The sequence below is a fragment of the Mastigoproctus giganteus genome, chromosome 4, assembly GCF_048544385.1.
Source record: "Mastigoproctus giganteus isolate SK-2022 chromosome 4, ASM4854438v1, whole genome shotgun sequence".
Classification (NCBI taxonomy): domain Eukaryota; kingdom Metazoa; phylum Arthropoda; class Arachnida; order Uropygi; family Thelyphonidae; genus Mastigoproctus; species Mastigoproctus giganteus.
In genome coordinates, this window is record NC_143578.1 from 129,051,428 (window position 1) to 129,073,171 (window position 21,744).

The 21,744-nt window shown below is 38.3% G+C and overlaps 1 protein-coding gene across 3 annotated transcripts in view; it reads right to left on the reverse strand.

The window, feature by feature from the left end:
- Positions 1 to 21,744, reverse strand: part of LOC150087056 (uncharacterized) — a 599,010-nt gene that overhangs the window by 250,977 nt on the left and 326,289 nt on the right. For all 3 annotated transcript variants that reach the window (XM_090372920.1, XM_090372918.1, XM_090372919.1), the window contains one exon: positions 1,494 to 1,760. In XM_090372920.1, the coding sequence (XP_090229046.1) occupies positions 1,494 to 1,760 (267 nt within the window). The remainder of the gene's footprint in view (positions 1 to 1,493; positions 1,761 to 21,744) is intronic.

Sequence of the window (21,744 nt, forward strand, 5' to 3'; positions counted from 1 at the left end):
AAAAATCTACTGTAAGTCTTTCCCTAAGTATGTGAAGAAAAGTAGTAAATTATTTTTTGTTTTATGGAAAGGGTTGAATCATATTGAAGGAAAGTGATATATAAGAGAGCAAAAGAGGTAAGCAAACCTTTGGCCATAAAACATTTTTGAATTTATGGGAGGTGACTTACCGGGAAAACCCTGGTGGCTGGTGTGATTTTGGCCATAAACAATGTGGCTATAAGCACTAGTATGGGACCACAAGTTTTCCTCGGTAAGAATTTTTGATCCAGTCCACCTCTAAATATAGTTGGTGCTTTTAAGCACCGACACATTACTTTCTAATCTCACATTACTTCTTTAGAAGTAACGTGAGGAACAGAAATAATGTGAAATAATGTCAAGATGACAGGTACACAATGATATGGCAATCACAGCATGGATTCGTTCAAGGGGAGACCTTGTCTGATAACTAGCAACAAAAGAAAGGTAATCCTGACACCATATACTTAAATTTATTTAAGTAAAGCTTTTGATAGTATTCCACATGAAAGACTGTTGTACAAATTGAGAAGTGTGGCATTAGAGGACCATTACTGCTATGGATAAAGAGATGGCTGAGTGACAGAAGACAAAGAGTGGTTAATAATGGACACTGCTCTTTTCAGACCATTATTAGTGGAGTCTCACAGGATTCAGTGATGGACCCTAGCACCCAGTAGACATAACTTGGTTCTGTTCCATCTGCCTCAATCAGAGAATACATTCCCAGTTTATCTAAAAACTGTATCACCAACTAGCATTATCTCAATTAGGAACCTTGGATCATCAGATGGCAAGTACACTCCATTACTGGTCACCTTAATAAATATCAAACCCTCCTCCATCAAACTGTTACTTTTCCAAACAACCACTAATAGAGGATTATACAAAATATTAGAGGGGAATGGACGGATGACGTGTGGGTAGCAGTCTCCCTCTCCTCGATGCTGGACAAGCTTGCTTCTTTATATCATTTGCCAGTACTAAATACAAACTGCAAGATTACCTTGAATAAACAAAAACACATATAAGGTAACCACTACATAAACATTAAATGGTGTAGGGACTAATTCTTTTTTGGACACAACACTAAAATTTGAAACATTATATTTTTAGTTAATTACAGATTATTTATGTCAGGCTTTAGCTGGGGCCGCAAAAAGATAAATTTAAAACTCAGAAAATCTTCAATTTAGATTTTATTGTATATGATATTAAATTCTAAATTTAATCATGAATTATATTCTCATTTCGTGGCAAAGTTAATGATTTATGTTTTAACCCTACTTGGCTCATAGTAACTGTAATTGTAGTGCCACATATTTATCTTGCTCAGTGCTCTTGTGCATAATGGCATGAAAATCAGAAGTTTTAATTTGAAAAAAGTGCTTAACACTTAAAGGTAACAAAATGCTTTATTAATTAATTTTTCCAGAATGAAAAAAATAAATAATAATATGAGAAATACAAACCGAATGGCCTGGACTTTGCTTTAGTAAGTTTACCAAATGAACATTTTGACTGACAGATTTCAACATAACTTCCTGTTGATGATCCTGATTCTGTTGCTGTTCTTGTTGTTGCACTGAAGTTGTTACTGTTGTAGAAGTAGTAGCTGTAGTGGTGGTAGTGGTGGTGGTGGTGGCAGCTGTGGTGGTGGTGGTGGTGGTAGTGATGGTACTGGTTAGAGATTTCAGCTGTACAGGAGTCTGAGACAGTAATTTATTTTCATTTTCATTCTAGAAAGAATGAATAAAAGGAAAATTTGAATGTATACATTAACATAATTAATAATGACAAAAAATAACTTATTCATAATAATTTCTTTGAATAAAAACTTCAATTTTCTAAAAGTAAAAGTGATTCATTCTATTTTACTGGTGGGAAGGAAAGGGAAAGACAGACATATAGACCTTTCACTACATGAGGGATCTATATGTTGTCTGGGACAGTATACCAAATTCAGTGAGTGGGTGAGTGAAAATAAAAGTTAGTGAGTATATATTTTATGAATAAATAATGATGGTATTAAATATATGTAACGGCATTTATTCAAAGATTTATTAATGAAATCTTCAATGTGCTGTAGATGAAGTTCAGGTAATTTCTGGTAGAAAGTTGGCACTACAGTGCTGCACTTCTTTAAAGTACTTTTGACCTCCACTAACAAAGAGAGCCTTCTTGGCTTTGCACCAATGGCTTTATGGCCACTGGAATATTCAGATATTATCCTCATCAAATTACAAGAGCTACAGAAAAAAGAATAATTATAATTTTTAACAAAGTACCATTCTACTGCTTGTTATTTCTAGTTGAGCTGCAGAATTTAAGACCAAACCAAGCTGCATTACCCAGCTACTGTGTAGCTGACTCATGCACATTGTGACCTTGCCGATCAGTCAAGTTTATGCCTTTCAGTTTTGCCTACAAAACAATGGATGCTGACATGCAAGGAACAGCATTCTGATCTCAAATTTTGTTTCTGTCTCAAAAAACCATAAGCTGAAGCAAAAGAAATGTTAAAAAAGGCTTATGGTTAATCTATGCTTGCATATATTGATCACAAACGTCCTGGAGCTCCAACCACTGCTGATACCACAGAAACCATAAACACTGCTTCTGTAATTATAAGAGAAGATTGTGAAGACTGCTGTGTAACAGTAATGCAACTGGAAGAGATGCTGAGAATACCAGCAAGAAGCACGCATGGTATTCTCCATGACTATTTGCATATGACATGTTTGTGTATGTCGGTTCCACAACTACATACACCTGAGCAACAACAAGATTGCACTGATGTTTGCAGGAGTAGCAATGGATGGTTATTGAAGATTAGAATTAGTAAAGGCACATGATGCAAGAAAGCAAGCTTATATAGCATCAGCGAGAAAAAAAAAAAAAACACATCCCGTTCTCATTTCACCCATTCACTTCCTCCAAAGTTTGTCTAGTTCTGCCTTGAATCTATTTAAGCTATCAAATTCTATAACAACAGATGGAGGTTTCTACCAGCAATCAACCATACGTTGGCTAAAGGCAAACTTCCTTACATCTATCCTACAAGTGTCTTTCCTCAAGTTGAATTTATATAATTTCAAGGGGTATGTCAGGCTAGTTAACTATACAAGAACACTAAGTCTAAATTGTCTATGCAGTAATGTCAGAAATGTTGTCAATAAAATGAATGAATTCGGATTTTTTTTGCATTAGCAAAGGCACATGATGCAAGAAAGCAAGCTTATATAGCATCAGCCGAAAAAAAAAAAAAACCCTTATTCCCATCCACTCACTCCAAATGTTTGTGAAGTTCTGCCTTGAATCTATTTAAGCTATCCATTTCTACAACGACAGATAGAAGTTTGTTACAGCAATTAACCACCCGCTGGCTAAAGGCAAACATCCGCACATCTATCCTACAACTGACTTTCCTCAATTTGAATTTATGTCCTCTCAGGCTTTTATTCTGAGCAAGAAGAAGAATCCCACCAGCACTGAACATGCTCAAACCATTCAAGTCTTAATACACCTCAATCAGATCACCTCGCAGGTGCCTAGTCTCCAGACACTGTAATTTCCAAAACTTAAGCCTTTCTTCGTAAGAACAACCCTTTGTTCCATTCACTAATCTTGTTGCCCTTCTCTGTACTCGTTCCAACAGCTCTAAATCCTTCCTAAAATGAGGCCTCCAGACCTGTATACAGTACTCAAGGTTTGGCCTGACCATTGCCTTATACAAGGGGATAATCACCACCTTATCTCTGCTAGAAAAATTCCTGTATATCATTGACAAGACACCATGAGCTACTCTTGCAGACCATCTGCACTGCTCAGAACTTCATATCTGCCTGCATAATTACCCCCAGGTCCTTTTCATTCTCTACCACTGTCAGTGTAGTACCACAGAGTTGATACGTTACTCTGGAGTTACTGCTTCCCATATGCAGTATTTACATTTGTCAATGTTAAACTTCAGTTGCCACCTCTCAGTCAACCTGCTCAACTTTTCTAGATCCTGTTGCAGCAGCAAAGTGTCAGTAGTGTCCTTAACAATGCTGCCAACCTTTGTATCGTCTGCAAACTTGGACATTAAGCTTGATATACCATCATCAATATTATTTATAAATACAGAAAACAATAACGGACGCAACACTGAACCCCGAGAGACTCCACTAATAACATTAGTACACGATGAACAGTGTCCATTGATTACCACTCTCTATCTTCTCCCCCTCGAACCATCCCTTTATCCATAACAGCAATTTGCCTCCAATGCTACACTGCTTCAATTTGTGCAGCAGTCTTCCATGTGCATGTATCAAAAGCCTTCCTAAGATCCAAATATATGATATCAAAATTATACTTTGCATCCAGTTCCTTTGTGACCACATCATAGTATCCAATCAAACCGGTCAGACAAGACTTCCCCTTAACGAGCCCATACTTTGTCCAAGCTATAACTAAAGTCTTGTCTAGATGATCCTGCAATGCTTCATTAATTAGTGCCTCCAGTAATTTCTCTGGAACAGAAGTTAAACTAACAAGTCTGTAATTACCTGTGTCACCCTTTGATCCTCCTTTGAGGATTGGAGTCAGATTTGCACATCTCCAGTCAATGAATACTTCCCCTGAGTCCAAGGAAGCTCTCATAATTATGGCTAGGGGTTTGCTTATTTCTTTTGATGCCTCCTTTAATATAACTAGATAGGTTCCATCGAAGCCCAGGTGCCTTTATATGTTATCTTCAACAATTTCTCCTCCACTTTACTCTCAGTTATTACCAGATTATCTAGCTTACTGCTAGAGTTTAATACACCTCTGGCATTCCCCTCCCTGAATAACTCCTCATGTGTGACTGTAGATGCAAAATATTCTTTTAGTTTGTTAGCCACCTGAGCAGGATCATCAACAGCTGAACCATCGGTATCAAGTGGCCTAATCTGATTCAATCCCTTCCTTCTAGAGGTTACATAAGTAAAGAGGTCCTTGAGGTTGTCACAGACATTCTCTCAGATATGCCAGACAAGCTGTACTTGCTACCTGGGAGTCTAAAACGCTGATGGAACTGATATTCGGGTGACACTCAAGTCAAGTGGACCCAATGTCAGCGAAGTCCGGATGGTCTGTGACAGCCAAATCCTCTGCTTGCACCTTCACGATGGTGGGACTGTTAGTATTCCTGGGTATAACCTCCATGCACAAGTACATGGTGGGTGACCACCCACGTGTGAACCAACGTAAGCAGGGGTCCAGGTGTGGCGCCCACACCACATGGAGGAACGCTGCCCCTCTATGTTACCAGGCAGTACTAGGTGGTAGATGACTCTCATCAATCGGTGAAGTACCACCACTTTGCTTACTGGAGGCTTGAAGTGGTGGAACCCATGTTTAGTCTCTAGAGTAAGTTCCGGTCAACCCTTCCCTATCTCTTCCATCATGCAGCATGATTGATGACTTTTGAGGTTATGATGAACGTCGTGGTGAGATCCAATATTCCTTACATTTCGAGGGTACAGGTCTAAAACAGTGTTCGCAGGCCAGCCACTAGTTAGTACACTGGACTGAACCTATTGGTAACTCTCTAGGAAGCTTCCAGATCAGCTAGTGTATAATCTTGCTACCTCTACTCCGCCAGATAGTGACTGGAGGGAGTCCGAGTAGTGTATGCGGGGAGCATTGTCGAGGCCACGTTATGTCAAGGATCTGGGTATATTCTTACCACACGTACGCCATATCCAAAAATTTCATTACTTCATACAGCATATCCCACCTACTTTTTCTTACTATTGAATACACCATGAATTGTCAAACTAATAGAGCAAGCTTATCTGCGAAAAGATCTAAACCTCCCAAGGACTTCCTAATTCATTTCACAAATATACGTGGTCTCAATTCTAATCTCAACGATGTCCATTTCCACTTGCAGTCTGCCAAACCCAATGTACTTTTTCTGACAGAATCTCAGTTATCGGTTGATTCATCTACTGCTCATCTCAGATGCCCAAATTATTTGCTGTATGATTCCTTTCGCCTCAAAGGTGGTACTTGTGCATATGTCCGTTCTGATATTCCCTGTCAGAGACTTGGCAATTTGGAATCTCCTCTCTTTGATCTTCTCTGACTTAAAATCTCTCTACCTCATTGTGTCAAACTCATCTGTTGTCTCTACCGTTCTCCCAACTCCACTAATCACTTGGAGCTCTTTGACTTCTTCTCTTTGCAACTTGACTTTCTCCAGTCCAACTTTCCTAACAGTGAAGTAATTTTCCTTGGTGATTTTAATGTTCACAACTCCAGCTGGCTTCCGTTTTCTAGTCACACCGACCCAGCAGGTCGAGATGCTGCTGAGGCTTTTGCAATTACTAATGACCTAGCACAGATTGCTCATTTACCTACAAGAATACCGGGCAATCCTAATCATACAGCCAATACGCTTGATCTTTTTCTCACAAACAACCCTTCTAAGTACATGGTCGAAGTGAGAGGTCCTTTAGGCACTTCCGATCACAACTTGGTGATTGTCTCTTCTCCAATGGAACCTTTATCTTACGGCTATTCCCAACCACGTGTTGTTTGGCATTACAAGAATGCAAAATGGGATGACCTGCGAGACTTCTTTTCTTCTATTCCTTGGTCAGATTACTGTTTCAAAACTTCTGATGTCAATGTTTGCTCAGATCGTGTCAGTGAAATTATTCTTGCAGGAATGGAATCCCTTATCCCACACTCCATTCTAAAATCTCGTCCTTTATCTAAACCTTGGTTTTCCAATAAATATGCTAAGGCTGTCCAAGAGAAGAATGTTGCATATCGTAATTGGCTTGTTTCTAATTCTTCAGTTTCATTTTCTGCCTACACCAAAGCTCGCAACAGTTGTAAAGCAGTTATTAATCAGTGCAAACTAGAGTTTGAACAGGCTAAGAGTAGAAAACTTGCTTCTTGCCCTAATGGTAGCCGAGCATTCTGGTCTCTTGCCAAAGCTATTGGCTGCAACTTTTGCCCATCTTTGCTCTCACCTCTGTCCAAACCAGATGGTTCTGTTGCCACTTCAGCCAAGGATAAAGCTGACCTGCTAGCATCCAATTTTTCTTCCAGCTCATGTATTAATGATCTTGGTAAAACACCTCCCACCATTCCCAACATGCTCCATTCAATGCCTCCTGTGGTCTTCCGTCAAAAGGATATCAGAAGGATTTTGATGAATCTTGATGCTAAGATAGCTCCAGGTCCTGAGGGTATTTCTCCACTTGTTCTCAAAACCTGTGTTCCTGAACTTACTCCTATTCTTTGCCGCCTTTTTTCACTTTCTTATTCCTTCTGCTTGGAAATTTGCTCATATCCAGCCAGTTCCTAAAAAGGGTGACAAATCCCTCCCATCCAATTATCGTTGCATTGCAATTACTTCTACTCTTTCTAAAGTAATGGAGAAATCAATTAACCGCCAACTCTTAAACTACCTAGAAAACATCTGTCTGATCAACAATCACCAGTATGGATTCCGTCTGTGTCGATCCACTGGCGATATTCTGGCTTATGTTACCCATTTATGGACTAATTCAATGGAAAGGTTCGGTGAAACACAAGTAGTTGCTCTTGACATCTCAAAGGCTTTTGATCGTGTTTGGCATAAAGGTCTTCTAAACAAGCTTCCATCTTATGGTTTTCCAACTGTTTTTAGTAATTGGTTATCCAGTTTTCTCTCTGATCGCTCACTGAGGGTGATGGTAGATGGCTCTCTGTCTTCTAACTTCTCGACTAATGCCGGTGTCCCCCAAGGTTCAGTTCTTTCCCCCACTCTTTCCCTCTTGTATATCAATGACCTTCTTCCATTGACTGGAAATCCTATCCATAGTTTTGCGGATGATAGCACATTGCATTCAACTTTACATTTTGAGAAACCTTGTCCTGCTCAATCAGTTTCAACTTCTCGAAAATCTGCTACCAATTCCTTAAATGCTGATCTTCAGGTAATTCTCCAGTGGGGCAAAGACAACTTAGTTGATTTCAACCCTTCTAAAACTAAGTCTTGTCTTATATCTCGCAAAAAGGATTCTTCTGCTCCTATGCTAATCTTTAGTGACACTCCGATTTCTAGGCAAAATGATATATCTCTTTTGGGGATTACCCTGATTTCTAATCTCTCTTGGCACAAGCACATTACAGATATTGCTTCCTCTGCATCTAAAAAACTTGGTTTTCTCTTTCGCTCTCGGCGTTACTTTTCTTCCAAACAGCTGCTCACTCTGTATAAATCGCAAATCCACCCTGCCATGGAATATTGTTCCCAAATCTGGAGTGGTGCCCCCAACACCTCTCTCAGGCTTCTTGATTCCATTCAGAAGAGGGCAGTTAGGTTAATTAATGATTCATCTCTAACAGAGTCTCTCCACTCGCTTTCTCATAGACGTACTGTTTCTGCTGCATGCATCTTCTACAGATACTTCCATGGGTACTGTTCTTCTGAATTGGCTTCTATAATTCCTGCTCTCTCTTTCAAAACAGTCCGAACACGTGCCGCTACTAGCCAACATCCATTTACTGTCCAACTTCAAACCCACAGAACCAACTTTTCATCTTCCTCATTTATTCATTCAACTGCCGTTTTCTGGAACAACCTTCCTTCATACGTATTTCCGGAAAATTACAATCTACAGAAGTTCAAGTCCAATGTCAACAAATATCTTCTTTCATCTTCTTAACCTCAAACCCAAGCACGGTACTAAGTACTATAGGATCTAATACCTCTTGTGTTTGGGATTCACATAAAAAAAAAAAAAAAAAGAACTCTTTGCTGTTTTCCTTTGCATCCTTTGCCAGAGATTTCTCCCAATCTGCCTTTGCCTGCCTAACCTTAATTATGACTTGGTTATAGGCCAGCTTATATCTGTCATAAGCTTCCGTGTCACCTGTTAATTTATATGTATCCCATTAATTTTTCTTCTCTGTCACATGTCTAATTAGTTCATCTGACATCCATTTAGACCTAAATCTTGAACAATATTTCTTAGCTGGTATGAAAAGCCTAGTAGTTTCCAAGATTAATTCTTTGAATGCTTCCCATTTTGAATTTGCTATACAGTGGGACCAACTAACATCATTAGTTGGTCCCACTGTATAGAATTTAAATACTGTCTCAGACCATTGTAGTCGCCTTTATGAAAGCAAAAACCCTTCCCTTTACCCCTGATGGTAGTTACTTCTTTGAGTAAATCCCACTTCAGCACACTGTTGTCACTGCCACCTGGTGGTTCTTTTATCTGCAGATTCTTAATGCATGAAGAATCACTACTGATAAGGCGCCTCTGTAGCAATGTGGACAGGAGCAGTAGTGCGTAGCACACACTTCTTGATTAGACCAGGGTTCAAGCAGGTGACCACCAAATACAGAGGATGCGGAAAGGTCAGGGAATGACCACCGCATATCCCCGGAGCAATATGGCCTTAGTTGCGAATGCTCCTAAAAAGCAAATACTGTAACTACTGATAATCAGATCAAGAATTTTGCTCCCTCTAGTTGCTTCCCAAACATGCTACTATAGAAAACAATCATCCAATAAATCCTCAAAAGCCTTGCTAGTGTGTGAGTGATAAACCCACAAATTCCAGTCAATATCTGGGAATTTAAAATCCCCCATTATAAGACTCTCTGATTTACTGGCCCATTCTATTTCTCTGTACAGTTGTTTATTATACTCATCAGAGTCATTAGGCCTATAGCACACTCCTACTCAATTTTGATCTCCCAATGCTTATGTCACACCAAACTGACTCGACACTGCACTGCGCTGTCCAGCCATGTCGACTGGCTGTACTTCCTTGGATTTTATGTGTTTGTTAACCAATAGCATAACCCCCCCCTTCCCTTCCTATCTCTCCCTCCTGTACACATTGTACTCCCCAAATTCCTGTTCTGCATTCCTTATATCTGTGTTACACCACGTCTCTGTTATCCCAACAATATCTGCCTTTGTAATTTTGACCAACACCTCAAATTCATCAAATTTATTTACCAAACTCCTAGCATTGTTGTAAACGCAAGTATACATGCAGCTGTTCCTATTCTTAGCTAACCTAACACAGCCCATGTATTTATTTGTTCCGCAATGACCCCAAGCAGTCTCTGGAACTCCCTGCTTCCTATTCCAATAAAAGCAGTGCAAGAATCACTTCCACCTCTGCAAGCGGCTACTGTTAATCAATTATTATTATTATTAGCTATATGGTGCAAGGAAGCCTGAGGCTTATGCTGCAACAGCCAAAAAAAAAAAAAAAAATATCCCTAGTTACCCTGAGAGAGAGAGAAGTATAAATGAATCACCAAGAAAGAGAAAAATTCCTCCCCCCACCAAGCTAGCAGTTTTCCGACCCAAATAACACTGTCTCGATAGCATCATAGCATCAGCAAATATTTTTGCACCCTTTCTATATAAGTGTATACTAGGGCTTGCATAAAACCGAGAAATTTCAAAACCAAGTTTAACCGAAGTTTACTCTTAAAACCGGTTTTAAAACCGATTTTCTCAGACTTAGGGAAAATAATTAAAAGCTTATAACACAGGTATTTATTTTATCTTGGGTAGATTGTACAAATCGTAATCAAATCTTTTAAACAAAATCTATCACCTCTTATAGTAAAAAAAAATTTAAAAAATTAAAATGCTCCAAAAAGGTAACCAGCTTGAGATTATAAAAAATTACAAATTGTATTCAAATCCTTTGAATAAAAACTATCTTCTTGTATAGTAAACAAAAAAATAATAAGCCCTATAATAAAAATAATGTGAAAAAAAAACAGCTTGGGGAAATTACTTTACTATTTATTGCTCCGCTTTTTTCTGAAAATGATCCTTTAAAAAACACAGTATATTAAGCATTTTTACTGATAGACTTGACCTTATTTTTGTGTTAAAGAGACCAGTGATCGAAAACACTCTCTCAGATTGGACACTTGTTGGTTTAATGGTCAGCAGTGTTCTATAAACTTTCTCCAGCTTTTCACTTCTACTGCTAGTTGCCTCCAAAATTTTACATTCTTTGCTGATTTCCAATTCACTCGGATATTTTGAAGGCTCTTCAGTTAATATCTTTATTACACTATCATACTCTCGCATGAGTGCATCTCCGACATCGGAACTAGATGAGTCTTTGTTTTCTTCTAAAAGAACAGTTCGTTTATTTTCAGTTTCTTCATTCAGCGCTAAGACTCCTTCGGAATGTTTTGCAAATAATCTCTGATAAATCTCTTCAGCATGCTTTTTCAAAACTTGCTTACTTGGAAAATCAAAAGTTCTTGAACCTGAATCTTCTTTCCTAAACTTTTTGGGGTTGTGTAGAAAGCTCAGCAAAGCCACATTTGGCAATTTCGTCTTGCATTGTAACGCTGCAAAAGGCTTTGGTGAAACTTTAAAGCAAATGGGTTTTCTGCTGTATCAAGCTTAGCAAGCAGAAATTCTATTGAAGACTCTGCTTTAAGTAAGTCTGTATCTTCTGAGGTTATAGCCTTCAGAATCATTTCAACTGGTCGCAAAGTTTCACATAGCAATTCAAGTGTTTTCCAGTCATCGTCAGACCGCTTCAGTTGACAGTACTGTACATAGAGCATTTGGAATGCAATTTTTCAATTTCAAAAATCTCTCAATCATATAGAATGTGCTATCCCATCTAGTCTTGCAATCCAATATAAGTTTATATTCTTTCCCATTAAATTTTGCTTTAACAAAATTTTGTTATATGTCATTTTTGGTAGGCGATTTTCGAAAAAGCTTGCAAATTTTTCTGACTTTGTTAATAGTTTGTGCAATATTGGCCATTGGATTGAAGAAATAAATGAGCTCATCGGTAAAGTCGGTTTGATAAAGCATGCCTTGCTGTCTTTCTTCAACTTCATCATCACTACTTTCTTCATTATTTTCATTTTCTTCATTGTCTTTGGGAGACTCAGAGACTGTGGCACCATAATTGATTGCTTTTTCATAAAGTACATCTATAACTGACAGATGTATACAATGGGCTATACATTGTCGATGATTAAGCGTAATTTGCTGGCCAAACTTAATCATCATTGCTGCTCCACCGGTGGTGCAGGCAACAATATCCTCATCCAAGTTCAAACCAAATTCCTTCAAGTGTCCATTCACAATTTGCTCAGTTCTTCTGCTATCAAGTGAACCATTAATCTCAATAAGACCTAACAACCAATGATTGTCTTTTGAATGCACATTTATATTCGTATACATTTTATTTTGTATAGACGTATATGCGTCTAGAGTCAATGAACACCGTGAACCCAAAACCAATGAATTTTTGAAATGCTGAATGAGTTCTTTCTTAGTTTTATAATAATTCAGAACCATATTTTTAATTCCATTCACTGAGGCTGGTGGTAATTTATCGTATTTATTTCTCTGAAGGTGAAGGCTTGATTGTATAAACTCACTCTTGGCAATTGAATTAAAAGAAAATCCATCTAAAGCAGCTAATTTTGAAATCTCTTCTTCCATAGATTTTTTAACGATAAAGTTTTCTAATGTTCTTACCATTTTTACAGGAGGTTCACTGTTATCTTGTTTAATGTCAATCTGATGCATTTTCTTTAAATGCAACATCAAAGATGATGTAGATCCTTCAGACGACTTCATTATCTTCTGACATTTCGAACATTGTGCTTCATCTTTGCTTTTTCGAGCAAAATAATTCCATACATTTGATTTCATCTTAGACATATTAAAAATAATAAATATTACTTAGTAGGAATTTATATCACCGACAATTTTAAATAAAAATATTGAAGATAACAAATGCACAATACTATGCATTACTCCCGCAAGCACTGAATGACGAGTAAACGAGGCAAGTTTCAAAAGATACAGGTGGGAAGATAAAAAGGTACCCCTCCTAGATTTGGGCCAGTTGCCCATGAGATTCGTACCTAAACATAAAATAAAATAAAATAAAAAACATGTTTAAAACATAAAGCAGTTGAACGATCCAGACAAACGAACAAACAAAACAAAATGTGCGTAACAAAAAACTATATTCGAGGGCTAACTAAAAAAATATTCGAATCCGGTTTTAGAAGCTCGGTTTCGGTTTTAACAACTCAATATGAAAACCGGATTTAACCGGTTTATAAAACCGGTTTGCAAGCCCTAGTGTATACCATCCCTGTAGAAGCGGTCTCTTCTGTTAACAAGCATAGACCAGGCTGAGAAAAATTCTACCCCTTCAGCCTTGCACAATCTCTTCAGGGCCGAACTGATCGACAAGGCTCTCATCATATGCTTCTTCCTATCGTGGTTGGGCAGAATTGTAAGACACTTTCAAATTGAACCCTAACTCGCGGCTTTTTTTTCAACATTGACCTGTACTTGTTAAGTAATTCTGCTGGTCTCCTACTCTTAATATCATTAAATAAATAAATTTTCTGTTTATACTCCGGGATGACCATTCAGGAGTTCACAAGATAGACAGAATACAAGAAACAGCACCGTATTTAGCAGCCACAGGCTTGAATAGGTACGGGTGCATAGGTACACGTGCCGGGTTACTCAAGGCACGTGTACCTATGCAGCCGCACACTTAACCACTCGGCTACGGCAACCTAGATGGTGAGATTCTGCACAAAGTGATAACAATGGATGACACATGGCTTCATCATTTCAACCCAGAAAGTAAACAACACAGCTCTGCTGTGTTGTTTACTCTCTGGGTTGAAATGATGAAGTCTGTGTCATGAATGATGAAGTCTGGGAAGTCTGTGTCATCACCAACACTGAAAGAAGCAAAAGTGATATTTTGTGGTCTCACATTCGCTGGAAACAACCACAACTGCCGCATGTGGATGGATGCTGCATCACAAAAATGTGAGACCTCACAATGCTCATACTGTCAATCAAGTACTAATCCAGCATTAATGTCAAATGTGTTTCTCATTCACCTTACAGCTCTGACCTTGCACCCTGCACCCTGAAAATTTTTTTTTTTATTTCCAAAGTTAAAAATAGCTGCAGGAAAAGTGTTTCCACTCATAAATGGGGACCACTTTGAAAAGGACCATCAAAATTTGGATGATCAATAATGGTATACTGTGAAAATAAATTATACTCATTCTTTATTGAGCAGCCTTGATACATGTTCATAATCCTGCTGTGCTGAAATGGCTTAGAGTCACTTCCATTAAATTAGAAGAATTCTCCAGAGCATTAACCTCTTGCAACTCACAGTTAGGAATGCACCCATATTGTAAGCATGGTACAGGTGTTGTGCAGCATGACTTGTCACTCCACAGATTTCCAGTGATCCACAGTCTAGGTTTGGTGTACCCTGCACCATGCTAATAACAGTGTGTTATTGGCATGGCTATATTAGTTTATATTATAAGCTTGCAGGCTGCAGCTCTTCTATAAAAATTTATGGCATACAGGCCTCAACATGTTGTGGCTAACAAATTTTCTTGTGACCACTCTGATCAGCTATATGCCAACCAGAGTGGGACAGGAAAATTTGCTGTTAATTGGAGATCACAACTAAAACATACACACCTTGCGACCACTCTGGTAGCATTCCATTCGACAACCAGATTCTCTAGGGTTTGTTAGCATGGTTTGGTATCAATGTCCTACCTGGTTATTTCTTGGACTAGAGTAATTCTGGCCTTCCATTTGCTAACTTAGGAATATTTCATTCCTGGGAGCATGTCCAGATATTTTCCCACATGACATATATCTATCATTCCCCACTGAAACACTGTTAGCTCTTTCCATGTACCCCCCTCCCCAATACTTCTCTTTCAACCCATGCACGGTACTAAGTACTATATGTTTTGATACCTTTCGTGTTTGGGGTTTCCATAAAAAAAATAAATGAAATCTGGGCTAACTACAGGACAAAATATTTGCATATTTTGTAGTCACACAAAATTTCCTATAGTCAAGAGTGTACCACAACTTTTGGTAGGGAATAGTATATATATATATATGAGGATGGTTCAGAAAGTATTTTGAATGATTATAAAAAAATACAGTTTCAAAAGCTTCTTAACAGTGTCCTGAACTGTAATGTACTCTTTCTACCAGCTCTGAAGTCCTTTTAGATTGCACAAAAAAAAAAAAAAAAAAAAAAAAAGCAGCACTGTCTCAGTCGAAAATTGCCTATTTATCTGGATGGCATCATGCAGTTTCATTATTAAAGTTTTGATGGGTACACAAATTATTGTGATTAACTGATTTTTTTTTTATTTTAAAAACATAAAATTTTTTTTTTAAATAAAACCTCCTCTTCCACATCTTAGACATTTTTTTTTTAACATGTTCACAAATTTGTGTGTTATTGTCACTGTCAGTAAGCAAATCCTAACCTGAAAGAAACAAAATCGAAAAACCAATACACTGATAGAACACTGATGAATGATGCACACCAAATGGAAACATAATAATTGGGGAATCAAACTGATATTGCTGTCATTCATATAGATTTGGTGGAATCAGAAAAATATAGCTATGCCATACTCTACCCTAAGATTTTCCCATCCAAAGCATAACTGTACATAACATTAGCCAGTGAACATGATGCTCAAAGTAATCAATCTACAAACATTGCTTCCTATGCTTTCCAAAAAAAAAAAAAAAAAAAAAAAAACACCTACTACTTTGTTCAACTGACTGAGCAACACAATTTCTTGAGTAGCTGAGATGATATGATGTGTGTTCACAATTATTATTAGGTAGTAGTAGAAGTGAAGTGGCAAAAAAAAAAACAAAAAAAAACTACTCATCTCATCTACCCCTTGTCCTTTGTCCTCTAATAATATTTCAAGCTTATATCCCCTTGTTTGTGTTGTCCAAGGAAGAGTATGAATACAATCAAGTTTACTCAATCCATTTAAAGCCTTAAACATTTCAATCAAGTCTCTTGGCAAGTGTCTACTGTCTGAGAAATGCAATTTGCAGAACCAAATCTTATGTGGTAAGAGTACTCCCTTTCTGTTCTTCACAAATCTTGTTGCTCTTCTCTGCACCCATTCCAAGAGATTCACAGGTGGTTTAGAAGTTTAAAGAGGGGTGTGATTATATTAGTTTATATTATAGGCTTGCAGCTCGTATGCAGTGCTCAAGATGGAGCATAACTATTGTCTATGTATGGAGCATATACAATAGGATAATTACCTTTGTTTTTGCTGGCAAAGTTCCTGAATATCACTGACAGAACCCCACAAACTTTTCTAGTGGCCTGTCTGTACCACTTAGTGAACATCAGACTGTACGATCCCTAGGGCTCTTTCATTTCAGTGTGGAAACCCTCAGGATTCTGCCTAAATCTCTTCAAAAGGTGTCGCGCACACACACGCACGCACGCACGCACGCACGCACGCACACACACACACACACACACACACACACACACACACACACACACACACACACACACACACACACACACACACACACACACACACACACACACACACACACACACACACACACACACACACACAGGAAAATTCAAAATAATCTACCAAGTTTCAAAAGATTGAGAAAAAATCAAAAGAGTTACACTAAAACGAAACATTTACAAATACAAATTCTTAAGTTTCTCAAGATAATAAAGCTCCACTTCATTTGTGAACAAACAGGAATTAAGACAGTACTGAATTTATCACAGTACATTTTGTAATATACTGACCTGAACAAGAAATGAATTCTCCACATGACCTAACAATCAGTGTTAAGTTATTCATTTAAGAATGTTGTAACTTCATTGTATATATTTGTGCACACCATCTTACTTGAAACAAAATACTTCATTTATTTTCTAAAAGTTGGCACAGCAGCCAAAGCTATAACATTTCCAGGTAATTACTACCACTGCCTGACCATTCATTAACGAAAAACAGCTTTTACATTTTGTCCTCACAGATACATCCATTTTGGGGCTATTCTTATGTGTCCAATCTAAGTATGCAGACCTTTGTTTTCCTACATTTAAATAATGTGAAATCTTTCCAGAAAGATGGAAAGATTTCACATTGCCTCATCACTAAAGCAAACTTTATAATTAAAAAATAGGACACTGGTGAGTCTTGTAAACAACATCCAAAACAAGCATTAGTTGTTTGTTCAGCGAGTTTTTATTTATTATCAGTTATCAATTTTGTTGTTTATTCAACAATAAAATTGATAACACTGCACTTTGTCATTCATTGAGATGCACTGCAAGAGTTGCAAGAATGGAGAGCATTAGTAGAGGCATATGATGCAAGAAAGCAAGCTTATACAGCATCAGACAAAAAAAAAAAAAAAAAAAAAAACCACTTCCATTTCACCCCTCACAGTTTGTTCGAAATACCTGTCCAGCTGAGCCTTAAATTTATTTAGGCTATCAACTTCCACAACAAGGGATGGAAGTCTGTTCCACCAACCAACTACCCGCTGGCTAAAGGCAAATTTCCGCACATCTATCCTACATCTGTCTTTCCGCAATCTGAATTTATGCCCTCTCAGTGATTATTCTGAGCAAGAGGAAGAATCATGTCAGCACTGAGCATGCTCAAACCATTCAAGGCTTTATACACCTCTATCAGATCACCTTGCCGGTGCCTAGTCTCCAGACACTCTAATTTGAAAAAATTTAAGCCTTTCTTCATAAAAGCAACCCTTTGTTCCATTCACTAATCTTGTTGCCCTTCTCTGTACTCGTTCCAGCAGTTCTACATCCTTCTTGAAATGAGGCCTCCAGACCTATATACAGTACTCAAGGTGTGGCCTGACCATTGCCTTATACAAGGGAATAATCAACTCCTTATCCCTGCTAGAAAAATTGCTGTATATCATTGACAAAACACCATGAGCTACTCTTGCACCCATCTGCAATGCTCAGAGAACTTCATATCTGCCTGCACAATTACCCCCAGGTCCTTTTCATTCTCTACCACTGTCAGTGCAGTACCAGACAGTTGATACGTTACTCTGGAGTTGCTCTTTCCCATATGTAGTACTTTACATTTGTCAATATTAAACTTCATCTGCTCAACCTTTCCAGATCCTGTTGCAGCAGCATAGAGCCAGTAAATAATAAATAATAAATTTTCCGTTTAAACTCTGGGACGACCAAACGGTCAGAGGAGTTCACAAGATAGACAGAATACAAGAAACAGTACCGTATTTAGCAGTCACAGGCTTGAACCCTGGTCACTCTAGGCACGTGTACTTATGCACCCGCGCGCCTGACCACTAGGCTATGGCGGCCCTTCAGTAGTGTCCTTAACAATCCTGCCAACCTTTGTATTGTCTGCAAACTTGGACATTAAGCTTGATATACTATCATCAATATCATTTATAAATACAGAAAACAATAATGGACCCAACACTGAACCCTAAGGGACTCCACTAATAACATTAGTTCACAATGAGCAGTGTCCATTGATTACTACTCTCTGTCTTCACCCCCTCAACCATACCTTTATCCATAGCAGCAATTTGCCTCCAATGCCACACTGCTCCAATTTGTGCAGCAGTCTTCCATGTGCAACAGTATCAAAAGCCTTTCTAAGATCCAAATATATAATATCAAAGTTATTCCCTGTATCCAGTTCTTTTGTGACTGCATCATAGTATCCAGTCAAATTGGTCAAGCAAGACTTTCTCTTAATAAAACCATGCTGTGTCCTGAGCTATAACTGAAGCTTTGTCTAGATCAGGGGTGGGCAACATCCGGCCCACGACGATGTTGAATCCGTCCCCCTCGGTAAATGCATAAATACAGAAAATCCATACCTGACTACACTCGCCGTAAACGTAATTCGGTTCAATTGGGAATTGCGGCCAGTACAACAGTAACCAAGTGATTCTACGCAGCGTCAAAGAGTTATTTCCTAATTATTATTGTAGCATCGATCGAACAAAGTTCCTTTGGGTTTGACTTCTTATTGAAAAAAATAATATTGGTGCGAGATATTTTATGTTTTATGCCTTTTCTAATTATTACAATTTTTAATTTAATATAATTTATAGCCCATAAAATGAGCCAATTAAAAAAAAAAGAAAAATTGATGCCGAATGCCGCATTTTCAATGATAATTGGACATTCAGATATTTAATTGCAAATATAGACGATAAAGCTGTTTGTTTGGTTTGTAACGAAACTATTTCCGTTTTTAAAGAATATAATCTCAAAAGGGCATTTTTCAAAAAAACATTTCGTAAAATATAAGCTATTTTCACCGGAACAAATGAAAATTGAAGCAGAAAATTTAAAATGTGGTTTGCGTAAGCAGCAAAATACTTTGAAAATTTTGTCAAAACAGATAGAGCTCTGACAAATTTAAATATTCTATTTACTTTTTTAAAAAATACATTAATAATTTGGTAATTCAAGTAATATAACATTTTTTAGGTTCTGATTTTTTTAATTAAATCGTTCAATCTATTCCAGCCCGCATCATGATGTGAAAATTTCATTCGGTCTGCATCATGATACGAAAATTTCATTCAGCCCGCTGACGAAAAAATTTGCCGACCCCTGGTCTAGATGATCCTGCAGTGCTTCTTTAACCAGTGCCTCCCTTAATTTTCCTGGAACAGAAGTTAAACTCACATGTCTATAATTACTTGTGTCAGCCTTTGATCCTCCTTTGTGAATTGGGGTCACATTTGCATATCTCCAGTCTATGGGTACCTCTCCCCTGAGTCCAAGGAAGCTCTCATAATTATGGCTGAGGGTTTGCTTACTTCCTTTGCTGCCTCCTTTAATAAAACTGGATAGATCCCATCCACCCCAGGTGTCTTTTTTATGTTTATCCTCAACAATTTCTCTTCCACTTTCCTCTCAGTTATTACAAAATCATCTAGTTCACTGCCGGCGCCTCCGTAGCCAGGTGGGAAGAAGCAGCAGTGCGTAGCACACGCTTCTTGATTAGACCGGGGTTCGAGCCCGTCACCACCAAATACGGAGGATGCGTATTTGGTGGTGACGCATATCCCGGAGCAATATGGCCTTAGTTGCTAATGCTCCTAAAAACCAAATAACAAACAAACAACAGTTCACTGCCAGAGTTTACTTCACCTCTGGCATTCCCCTTCCTGAATAACTCCTCATGTGTGAATGTAGATGCAAAATACTCATTTAGTTTGTTAGCCACCTGAGCAGGATCCTCCAACTGTTGAACCATCAATATCCAGTGCACCAATCTGATTCATCCCTTTTCTTCTAGAGTTTTCATAGGAAAAGAACTCTTTTCTGTTTTTCTTTGCATCCTTTGCCAACGATTTCTCATAATCTGCCTTTGCCTGCCTAACCTCCTTTGTGACTTGGTTACAGACCAGCTTATATCTATCATAGGCTTCCATGTCACCGATTAATTTATATGTATCCCATGCATTTTTCTTCTCTGCTATATATCTTATTAGTTCATCTGACATCCATTTAGGCCTAAACCTTGAACAATATTTCGTAGCTGGTATGTAAAGCCTAGTAGCTTCCAAGATAAGTACTTTGAATGCTTCCCATTTTGAATTTCCTATTGGTAACATCATCAGTTGGTCCCACTGTATAGAATTTAAATACTGTCTCAGACAATCGTAGTCGCTTTTATGAAAGCAAAAACCCTTCCCTTTACCCCTTGAGTAAATCCCGCTTCAGCACAATGTGATAACTGCCACCTAGTGGTTCCTTTATCTGCAGATTCATAATGCATGAAGAATCACTACTGATAATCAGATCAAGAGTATTACTCCCTCTAGTTGTCTCCCGAACATGCTGATGTAGAAAATAATCATTCAATAAATTCACAAAAGCCTTGCTAGTGTGTGAGTGACCAACCCACAAATTCCAGTCAATATCTGAGAAATTAAACTGACTCGACACTGCACTGTCCAGCGATATCGACTGGCTTCACTTCCTTGGATCTTATGTGTTTCTTAACTAATAGCATAACCCCTCCTCCCTTCCTATCCTGTCTATCCTTTCTGTAGACATTGTACTCCCCAAATTCCAGTTCTGCATTCCTTATATCTGTGTGACACCCCGTCTCTCATATCCCAACAATATCTGCCTTTGATGTTTTGAGCAATACCTGAAATTCATCAAATTTATTTACCAAACTCCTAGCATTGGTGTACATGCAACTATACATGCACCTGTTCCTATTCTTAGCTACCCTAACACACAACCCATGTGTTTACTTGTACCTCAATGACTCCCAGCAGTCTCTGAAATATCCTGCATCTTGTTTTCCAGCCTGCTGCTCATTCCAATAGAAGCAGTGCAAGAATCACTTTCACCTCTGCCAATGACTACTGTTAATGTATTAGTCCTTGTATCCCCCCCCCCCCAAGCTAGCAGTTTTCCGATCCACCTAACACTGCCTCGATAGCATCAGCAAATATTCTTGCACCCTTTCTATGTAAGTGTATCCCATCCCTGTAGAAGCAGTCTCTCCTGTTAACAAGTACAGACCAGGCTGAAAAAACTTGTACCCCTTGGACCTTGTACAATCTTTCCAGGGCCGAATTGATCGACAAGACTCTCATCATATACTCCCTCCTATCGTGTCTGGGCAGAATTGCAGACACTTTCAAATTCAACCCTAATTCACGGCTTTTTTTTTCTTTCCAGAAAGATGGAAAGTTGCCTCATCACTAAAGCAAACTTTAAATTAAAAGATAGGACACTGGTGAGTCTTGTAAACAACATCCAAAACAAGCATTGCGCCTCCATAGGCAAGTGGGTGCG